This window comes from Ananas comosus, linkage group 18, assembly GCF_001540865.1.
Source record: "Ananas comosus cultivar F153 linkage group 18, ASM154086v1, whole genome shotgun sequence".
Classification (NCBI taxonomy): Eukaryota; Viridiplantae; Streptophyta; class Magnoliopsida; order Poales; family Bromeliaceae; genus Ananas; species Ananas comosus.
In genome coordinates, this window is record NC_033638.1 from 6,410,646 (window position 1) to 6,421,603 (window position 10,958).

Sequence of the window (10,958 nt, forward strand, 5' to 3'; positions counted from 1 at the left end):
TCAAACAAATTCTCTAAAAACAATATATAAACATGCGTGGTCATGTTTGATTGATGGAAAGACATAAATACCAAAGTGATAATTATCATTTACAAAAGCAGTAATGAAATCCAACTATCAGAATTTAAATTATAAAATTTGTTCCAGGATTTGTTTGTAAGCATAGCATTTTTTATTTCTTTTTTTTTTGAGTAAACTTCAAATACCACTCATGTGGTTTCTTACTTTCTCACCTTAGTATCATGTGGTTTAGAGTGTATTAAGTTAGTACTCTGTGATTTCATTTTTCTCTTTCGTTAGCTTTTCTGTTAATATTTCGTTAAATTATATACAAAATTCAGATACTCTACCTACGTTTATCGAATATTCACTTTAGTACTCTTTAGTTTTAATTTTGTCACTGATTAAACGAAAAAAATTAGTGGAATAGATAATAAAAAGAAAAATGAAACTACCGACCATTAAATTGATACACTTTAAACTACAGGACACTCAAGCGAGAAAGTGCGAAACCATAAGAGTGGTATTTGAAGTTTTTTTTTTTTTTTTGAACAATCTCTGAATTTGGTGTCTTACCTTTAAAAAGTCATAAAATTAAAAGCTTTAAAAAAATCAATTGAATAGGCCTCATAATTGTTACTGAAATCCTACCACTAAGCTATTTCCTAAGATATAATTAAAACCATAACATTTATTAATTAGATGAAATTCTTAATTAATTGACGTCGCCTAATTTTCAAAAAAAAAAAAAAAAACAAAAAACAGCCATAAAACATAATGAAGTTCGAGGGGGCACATTCCAAAATGCCCCATAAAGAGACCCCCTCAACTATAGAACAATTTGAAACAGCCCCTCAACTTTAATTTTTTTTTACTGGTACCATTGGCTTTTGATTTTTTCAAATTCATCCATAGTTTTCTCAATATTAATAATTATAGATATATTTTAGTAGATAAAATTGGGCTAGTCAGTAATTATTAGCTAATACAGTTATTAAACCAATATTATTAAACCAATATTCTTACAGAAAGCTTTATAAAAGCAAAGATCTTTTTTTTCCGGACTATTTTTTTTTTTTTATCTTCCTTCACAAATTTTTATACCAGTGATGTTCTTGCAAGAAGCAAACCGTATTGCCGATTGGCTCACGAACTTTGGTCGAACTAGAGTTTTTTATATTTTTCGATATTGCAGTAGTATGCAGGAACTAAGCCCCATTTTATTATCAGATTATTCACTGCATCAATCTAATTAATTAGCTTCTTGTTTTGAAAAAAAAAAAAGAAAAGTTTTAATATAAACTAACACAAAAGCAAAAAAAAAAAAAAAAAAAAAAATCAATTCAAAAATTAAAGTTGATGTGGAAATAGTTGAGGGGGTCTCCGTACATTTTTCACCCAATTTAAATCTCGCAAAACTAGCCGTTGAGCCGTCGCCCGTCGACCTTTCTCTACTCGGAATAGAAAAAGAAAAAAAAAGTTGAAATAAAAACACACCCCCTCCAACGGTCGAAAAAAAAAACCCAATCAAATTTCGAATATATAGCTTCTTTCCTCTAACATACATATTCACAAACCCTCTCTCTCTCTCTCTCTCTCTCTCTCTCTCTAAGAGTCAAAGGAGAAGAGAAGAAGCAAAGAGGAGAGAACCAAAAAGAAAATGGCGAGAGAGAACCAAGAAGGCCGCGGAAACACTCCGTCCGCCACCGCCACCGTCGCCAATGCTGCTGCGCATCGATCGGGCAGTGCAGCTGCCGCTGCTGCGAAACAGCCGCTCAATGCTGCGAAGGGCGCCGACGGGCAGTCGGTGCTGAAGAGGTCTTCTTCCATTCTATTTTCCTATGAATTTCTTTTCCTTTTCTTTTCTTTTTGAAATGAATTCAATGCTATGAAAAACATTGGTTATTTCTAAAGATTGTGTTAGATGTGCCTCGAAATTTGGTTATCGGTTTCGATTTTGTGTCCCTGATTCGCAGACAGTTTATTTCCCTACAAAGGGTTTTTCCACTTAGATTCTTGCGTTTCAATTATTTTACTGTTTATGTGATTTGTCGACTTTGCGATCGCCTTTTGTCGTTTTTGTTTGTGCGCTCGTCGTAACAGATTGCTTGGTCTTTTCTTGGATCCAATATTTTTTTTTCCGGATGTCTGATAAATTTTTCTCTCTTCTTGTTTCATCATATGCATGCAGGCTGCAGTCAGAGCTGATGGCACTGATGGTAATACCACCACAACACCATCAAATTCAAATTTTATAAAATTTTCATTTGCTTCTGAACTTAATTTTTAATCCAAATTTCAAGTTTTCATTGTTATTGTTACTTTCAACTCAACCTTCCATTCAAAACCATAAAAAGTTTGAATTTTTTAAATTCAAATTTGAAAATTTCATTGTTATTATTGTTGTTGTTGTTGTTGTTGTTGTTTTTAGATGTGTGTGGGGACCCCAGGGATCTCAGCATACAACCTTCCATTCAAAACCATCAAAGTCAAATTCTTGTTCAAAATTTTCATTTACTCCAAAATTTTTTTGTACTCTTATTTGCACAAGAAATTGAATTTATAGTTCAATCATCAAATTCTAGTTGTTGTTATTAAAATTTTCATTTACTTCCAAATTCCCATTGTTATTGTCATTTTTTAACTCAACCTTCCATTCAAAACCATTAAATTCAAATTCAAACTTTCCATTCACTTCCAAAAGAGAATTGAATTTCAAAATTCAAAATTTCAAATTCTCACACTGTTATTATTGTTGTTACCATTGTTTTTCAGATGTGTGGGGACCCAGGGATCTCAGCATTCCCCGAGGGGGACAACATCTTCAGCTGGAAAGGGACCATCGACGGCGGCGCCGGCACGGTCTACGAGGGCATGGTCTACAAGCTCTCCCTGTGCTTCCCCAGTGACTACCCCTTCAAGGCCCCCAAGGTCAAGTTTGAGAGCCCCTGCTTCCACCCAAATGTGGACTTGTGCGGCAACATCTGCTTAGACATCCTCCAGGTATATGCATCTATGGATATGCTGTAACACCCTAACAGTCTCACATCGAATGAAAAATAAATTCTAATTTCGAATATAAGAGGTCAGACACACTAGTGATAATAACCGGACTTAAGCATTTTGGGCAGGTGGTAGCAGGTCGGGTTGTTATATTTGCAAGTGTTACCTGCACATGCGTACATTGTATAATCCTGCTGTAAATTAGTTTCGGAGGTTCTTATATGGTCTCTTGAATTTTTGGTTTTACAGGACAAATGGTCATCTGCATATGATGTGAGAACCATCCTTCTGTCAGTCCAGAGTCTTTTGGGAGGTAATCAGATGGGTTTTCAATGGACCAAGTTCTCGGCTAAATTGCACAGCTGAAATTGCATTAAACTATCCTGCACTTCACCTTGTGTCCTAGTATCCTCCTACATGTTTTATTTATACTGCAATGTGCAATTGCATGTGTATTGGCAGATGATCTTCTGTATTGGTTTTATTGCTGGTTATCTCGCGCAACAGAAAAGCAGAAAAGAAGTTGCTGCTCAATTCTTCTTTTTTTTTTTTTAAAGTTCAAATTCTTGGTTTTCAACTGCATAGCCAGTGAATTCAATTGCATATAGATTTTGTGTTTAAAAGAAAAGAGATTTAGGCAGAATTAAATGAGGAAGCAATCAAAATGAAACAAAACAATACAGCAATGAAAGAAAAAGTGGGGTAGTTAACTGATTCATGTAACTTAGCAATAGTTTTTCATGATAATATCCTCCTCTTGTTTTTTTTTTTTTTAAAAAAAATTGAATCTTGCATATCTAATGAACCTACTTATGTTGTAATTTCAGAGCCAAACAATGATTCTCCACTCAACACACAAGCTGCAGCAATGTGGGCAAATCAGGAAGGTGTGTCTCATGTGATCATTTACACTTTTGGTCCTCAGACAAACTATAATTCGCTGTAGTTTCTGGCTCGAACTTTCTGAATTGTTGCAATCAAGCCTAGTAATCTCCTCTTTTTGACTAAATGTCAATGAATTACTAATATAGAAGTGATATAGTAATATCGTAATAGATGATGATGCTACACCATTTATAAATTACTAATTCATCAATATATAGTCAAAAAAATTGGGTTGTAGGATTTACTTGGAATAATTTAAAAAGTTCGAGTAAGAAATTACAACGGCTTAAAGTTTGAGGACCGAAGTATCTCACACACCCTCATAGTTTGAGGACCAAAACTGCAATTTATCCAAATCTGAATAACATCTAGACATTTCACTAATTTTTCACCTGTTTCTCTTTTGCAGAGTTTAGGAAAATGGTGGAGAAGCACTACAAACTTGCTTCTTAATCCACACAAAGTTTGTGGCAAAAAAAATTGTCCCATACATTTTTTCTTTTCTTTTTTTTTTTTTTTTAAGCTAAAAGGAAGAGAGAGATGTGTCACCTCCATTCTTATGTTGCTGCACTTCGAGAAACTTCTTGGCCCCATTTGAGCAATATTTAGTTTTACATTCTTTGGTGTGGTTGTCATTTTTGTTTGCATTTCTTATGTGGAATTTAATTTGTTTTTCACCTCTGTTTCTTAATTTGCTTAATTGTTTTTCACCTATGTCATTTTTGGATTGCAACTTTTGAATCAGAGTTTGGTTTTGTTCAGCTTCCATAGAAGCAAAATATATTATTCTGATATTCTTCCTAGTTTTTGTGATTTAAAAAAGATTGGTAAAAATGTACAAAAGTTGCCTCAACTATGGAACATTTTGAATCAACTATCCAACCTTTTAAAATTTTAATTTTACTATCCCAATCTATTAATTTATCTTATATGAGTCAATCAACAAACACTTGAATTTTAAAATTTAAGCTAATTACTTATTTTAACAAACTTGTAGTTGCCAAAATTGCATGAAATATTACTAATTAAATTTGTATAGATAAACTACGATACATTCAAATTTTGAAGTCAAAGCGTCTTTGACCGATTCAAATCAGATAAATTGAGAGATTAAGTAGTAAAATCAAAATTTTGAAAAGTTGGATAGCCAAATAAAAATGGTCGATCAATAGTTCAGATAAGTTTTATATGTTTTGAACTCGCAGTTTTAAATTTTGTAAACATACAAAATTTTAAATCAACCTCTCCACTCATAGTGAGTGGGCCATGTGTTGGGCCTTCTTTGTCTTATTTGGGTCCAAACTCCTGCAGCTATCAACTATTATCTTTGCGCTATATTAGGGATGTCAATGAGTACAGATACCCGATATTTTACTCGAGTCCAAACCCAAATAGGACAGGTTTAACAAATGTTAAACGGGTATGTTTTCAGTTATGAGTATAAAAAATGAATATCCCACGAATTTGTGTTCAGGTATTGGTTTTTATCCCTATTTGTCCCAAATCTGAGCTCGAACCCAAACCGGCTCAATACTATATACTATACAATATATAAAATTTGACGTCTATAATTTGAAATTTTAGATTTAAGAATAATATTTTTTGAAAGTTTGATGGAGAGAAACGATTGTTTTGGGGTTTGGGATTTTGGGTCTTGATCTTTTTCGTTAGGTTCGATCTTGGTTATGGATTTTTAAAACTCGATGGTTTCAGGTCTGACTTCGAATTTTGGTTTGGATAGTCGGGTTCAGGTTCGGGTATATCGCATGAAGATTAGCATGGATATATATCACCAACCAAATTTTGAAAAGTTAAAGGCATATTATCTTGGATTGTGGTTTTAACTACTACTATGGATTCTTGGATGGTTAATGTGCATGCTACACTCTTTGGACATATATTGAGTTATTTTGGTCACAACAAATTTCACTTTACTTGTTTTTATTCTGCAAGTAATTTCTCCTAACTTACTGCAAACAATGGATGTGTGAGGAGCAAGAATTGCATCATTGGTTATTTCGCTTCATCTTAATTTTTCTTGTGGTGAAATTTCAAGCGTTAAAAAATGCGCGAAATCGCCGTGAATAGAAGTTTATGACAAAGATAAAGATGTTTACATAGAAGACGAAAGATTATTCGTTCCATAGAGCACTTTGGGACTAAGTTAATGACATAGTAAAACTTGGAAGATGATGTTTACGTAGAAGTTGAAAGAATGTTTGTTCCATAAAATGTTTTCTGACCAAGTTAATAACATAGTAAAACTTAAACAGCAAAGCGTATCTGTTTAAGACGTGCATGAACATCTTGCACAACACTTTTTTTTTGATTTACATAAGAAACTTGTAGTATTTGAATGATGAGGAAAATAAAATATACATAATGATATATTGTATTCGATCTTTAAATTACTTTTTCAGAATACGATAAATCAGCTGGTACGTGAAACATGCTATTCTACTAAATCATAATGCCGGAAACCTAAGGAGTGAAAAATAATTCTTATATATATTGAATCGGTTATCGCTAGATAAGCTATTCCGACATCCAAATAGGGCTTAAAAGGGTAATGAACACAATACACTTATATACGAGATTGATACCTTGTAATATAACTGTAAGCTATTTTTCCTTCTTAAGACAATTGGATTTCATAGCTATGAAAGCAATACAAACGTCAGAGTGAACCTAATCAAAAAACCAACATTGGGAGAGCTATGCAGCTCGTAAGTCTCGATCAATGCAATAATTCCAGCTGTTTGTAAAAGCTAAAGCTGTTAGGTTTCGGGTCAAAGGTTCAAATCGTTCATTTAATATTCATATAACTATTCCATGCATGGGACATCTCAGTACAATGCACAACAGTAAGCATCAAAGGGAACTGCATCCGAACTAAAAGACATGCAATATTACACTATTCGCGTTTCATACAACTAAATTACAGTATTTTTCTTACAACATTTTCGTTCTTTCTTTTAGTTTTCAACTGACCAGTAGAGGATAAGTTCACTTCGTGCGACATTACCGAACAAGTTAAACAACACTAGAGCTCCTCCAGCTTTTTTTTTTTTTTTTTTTTTTAACTTCTCCTTAAGTTCTATACAAAAGGGAAACTACAGTTGAAGTTAACATACTAACATGGGAGATCGGCATTTACCGTGAGACCTCAGGTGAAAGCCGCTCAGCGAGGCTGCTGGATGATGCGGCGTGGGCTGTTCTTCGGGCTCACGTACTGCGACGGCTTATCGCGGTGCTTGGCGGAATCGTGCGAAGCCCTAACCCCGCCTCCGTTCTTCGGAGACATCAAGTTGAGGGTCCTCATAACATTATTTGCGTCACCTCCATGTCCTGGGACCAAGTAGAGAAGATATTGTTAACTCATTTACCTCTCAATCCTTCGATTTGCTTTCAGAAAAGCTTCAGATACCAAAAGTGCATATAACGGCCAAGTTATACTTCTAATCAGTTGTAACACTTTACAATCCCGCGGTTGCTACTCAGGTAGTCCTTCGCGTAATAAGGCTTGATAAGGTAAAGAAACATAATCATTGTTTATGATGTCTTCTCAGCCTTTTCTTTATTTTAATGAAGGAGCAACGGGCCTTGTCGCATGCCCAATTAAGTGAAATTAAAGTCTGAAATATAGTACCATCTACGCTGAATCATGTTGTGCATACAAGTGGTGAATATGAACTATGAAGTTCTCTCTCTAGCTTTAGACAAAACGACTATTAGACGGAGACTTACCAGCCTTTAGCTTCTCCTCACTAAAAGCAGCATCAAATGCTTCTTGCTCGGCTTCGAATGCATCAAACTCTGACTCGAGAGCCGATAGTTCGAGATCGAACGATTCCGGCAACAGGTTCGTGACATCATAGTCATCACCCTCGTCGTCATGATCGCCGCCATCGAAATTCTCTTCCCCCTGATGCTGGCGGAACCAGTGGTCGCGGAACCACGTGGTGTTCTTCACAAGCTCCCACCACTCTGGCGAGAAATCCTCTACCTGCTGAAATGCCGCCGGGATGAAGAGCGGGGCATTAGGGTTCAGTGTCGACCTCCTAGCTGCTCCAGATGATATGGCCACGGTACTCATTTTGTTCTGAAAAAAGAAAAATAGGGGGGCAAAAAAATTAAAACAACTTCAAAAATGAGTTTCCAAGCACTTTTTTTGACAAATGACAAAACAAAAGAACTTTATGATCCTAATAAGTTACAAAACAGTACTAGGAATAGCATATGCTGTCAAAGTATGAAAACTTCCTAATTGTAGCCAATTTTGTTTAATCATCACATTCTTTCTTTTCTTTTTTGATCTCCTAGTATTTTTCATCTTGTTCATCACTCAAAACGGCAGAGAATAAACAAGTCAAGTTTCTTCGATGATGAACTGCAAACGATGAATGCAGGGGAAAAAACAATTATAGATCGGAGACAAAAGCCCTATTTATTCTGTAATACCATCCAAAAAGAAAAAAAGATGGATAACACAACTAGAAAGAGAAAACAGCTTAAATGCAAGCAATAGGTTCTTGTACTTAGTTAAACAAGAATGGCAGCAGCCTCTAACTAAAAGTATACACATTAAATAGGAGAATAGTACAGAACTAATATATGAAATTAGTGAAACTTCATGCAAGCCATCTTATGAAATGTGCCAATTTCAAAAAACCCTAGTGACACCGAAAAGCAAAGCCACCGCTAACTTAAAAGAACATATACTTCATGATTACCAAATCCATAACACAATCACAAACAATGACCTTTTTCACGCACAACTGGGTACGACCAATTCAAATGCCACAAAAGCTAATAGAATCTTCATCATAAACAAAATGGTCCAATTCTCCGAAGATTAACCAGCATACATCAGAAAAACTGTGATTTCCATTAGTTGATGGAACTTTGGAAATTGAAGAAGGTGCTATACCCCTAGAAAACCAAAACACAACTCAGGAAGCTTCAGGTGAGACTACACTCACAAAATAAGGCAGAATTATTGAAAGCAGATCTCTAATCTCTAAGATATCACTGTTCTTTTGTAAGGTGATTCAGATCATGGGCTGTTATAGTAGACAGCAGGTCGAAAATAAAAGATGAAGGCGGTTGATCAACAATTAAAACAGGAAAAAGGAGAATAAGAAGACAAATCGAACCCAACAAACTATGAGACTGGTAAATTGATGCAAAAAACAAAGATCGCATATTGTTGATAACACTAAAAGTTGAAAATTGACAATAAGATCGTGCCAATAATAACATTGAAAGGAAGATTCACGCCAATAACTTCTCTTAATAAGATCTGCAGCTATAGGACTGCGAACAACACATAGGAACCAAGCGTTTACTAGTCAACCTCCAAATCAAAACCCCAACCAACTTCATAATTATCCAAAAGATATCGATATAAAAGAAAAAATTCCAATTATGCAAAAAAGAAGACCGAGATCAAGATCAAATCAAGAGGGAAAAAAAAAATCTAATAAGTGAGACAGGAATTTCAAGTGAAATATATACTTGTACCAAATCTGAACAAAAAACAGTCACAAAACCGTAGATCTGCACAAATATACAGATCAGATCTAAATCAAACCCCCAAATTCCCCATTTCTCCAGCATAGAGATCATGGAAACATCAATTTCAAAGCATCTCGTTTAACACATCAAAACTATCATTTTAGGATCCAAAAGAACGAGAATTATCAGCGATCGAGCACATAAATTTCTACTTTGTCTAAATAAATCTGATCCCGATCCATTTCCAAATAAAAATATAATAAATAAGGTGAAAATATGTATAAATCAGAGATCTCAGAACACAGTTTCAATCCGACCTAAAGGAACGCCCGAAATCGTTAATAATTACTCACAATAACCATCAAAAATACCATTCCAGAGTCTAAAAGCGAGGATTCTCGGTGACCGATCAAATAAACTTCTACCTCGTCAAAAAGAAAAAAAAATCCCAATCACCGGCAATGGATCGAAGAACGTACGAATCAGAGATCTACGAACAAAGTTTCAATCCGATCTAAAGGAACCCCCCCCCACCCAAAGTTCTCAATTCTCCCATCAAAAATATCATTTCAGAGTCTAAAAAACGGGCGATCGATCCAACGAAGCGTCTAAAATCCGATCCCAAATCCATGTCCACACACCACGAGATCACAACAGCGGAGAACAACGCATGAATCAGAGATCGCACGCTACAAATTTGGGATTTTTACCTCTCGTTCGGAACGAAAATATCTGAATCCTCCCTCGGGTTCGGATCTTTTTAGGGCGAACGGTGAGGGGGGAGGCGGGGGTATTTATATTAGGCTCGGGGAGGTTCGGTGTTTCCGAGCCTGTGGTTCGGATGTGCCGAACCTGGAGCTTCGGACGTACGACAACCCCGCCGGTCAATTCTCACACGCGCGTACTCAATACGAGTCGGCCAACGCGTGGAGGGTAAAATGGTAATTTCGGGAGTCGGGGCGGCGTCTAGGGTGTAGGGACTCAGTTTTGGATGTATGCGTAGATAGAATGTACGAGTGTCGTGACATAGGAGGGTCTATAGTAAGTAAATTTACTGTATCACACTTGCGCGCAAAAGTGTCAGCTTGGAACGGCGTGTCGATCAGCTGTAAAGGTGTCAACTAGGAACGTCGCGTCAATCAGCCGAACATGAGCGAGCTAGAATCGGTCCGAATATAAACTGATTTGTTAAAGTATTAAGCTAAAAAATTCAACTCGTGTTCAGCTCGTTCATAAACGAACCGAATACGAGTTGGCTCACGAGCTGACTAACGACAATATTAAATTAAATATATATATAAATTAAATTTATAAAATCTTACCCATTAGATTTTGATCAAATAGTTGAAATTTTATATATAATTGAGTCTTTTTATAATTGAGCTCGGCTTTATATTTTTATTTTACTAAAATTAAAATAATAAAAATATATATTATATATCTAATTATTTATTTATATATATAAATATAAATTAAATAAATTATATAAATATAAAATATATGTATTCGAGCTGCTATCGAGTCGAACACGAGTAAGTTGATTCCAGTTTGTG

The 10,958-nt window shown here is 35.3% G+C and overlaps 2 protein-coding genes across 3 annotated transcripts; one reads left to right on the plus strand and one right to left on the minus strand.

Moving 5' to 3' along the window:
• On the plus strand, nt 1,407-4,565 carry LOC109723916 (ubiquitin-conjugating enzyme E2 19-like). Of its 2 annotated transcripts, XM_020252428.1 has the most exons (6): nt 1,409-1,818; nt 2,192-2,219; nt 2,776-3,003; nt 3,253-3,316; nt 3,831-3,890; nt 4,298-4,565. In XM_020252428.1, the coding sequence occupies exons 1-6, from the start codon at nt 1,661-1,663 to the stop codon at nt 4,339-4,341; spliced, it is 582 nt and encodes a 193-aa protein (XP_020108017.1). In that variant the 5' UTR covers nt 1,409-1,660; the 3' UTR covers nt 4,342-4,565. The 2 variants fall into 2 exon arrangements, with proteins under 2 accessions (XP_020108016.1, XP_020108017.1); XM_020252427.1 differs by having other exon boundaries at nt 1,407-1,818; nt 3,831-4,565.
• LOC109724057 (protein EARLY RESPONSIVE TO DEHYDRATION 15-like) lies at nt 6,754-10,221 on the minus strand. Its single transcript, XM_020252691.1, has 3 exons — nt 10,116-10,221; nt 7,636-7,990; nt 6,754-7,236 (listed from the first exon to the last, which is right to left on the minus strand). The coding sequence occupies exons 2-3, from the start codon at nt 7,982-7,984 to the stop codon at nt 7,070-7,072; spliced, it is 516 nt and encodes a 171-aa protein (XP_020108280.1). The 5' UTR covers nt 7,985-7,990; nt 10,116-10,221; the 3' UTR covers nt 6,754-7,069.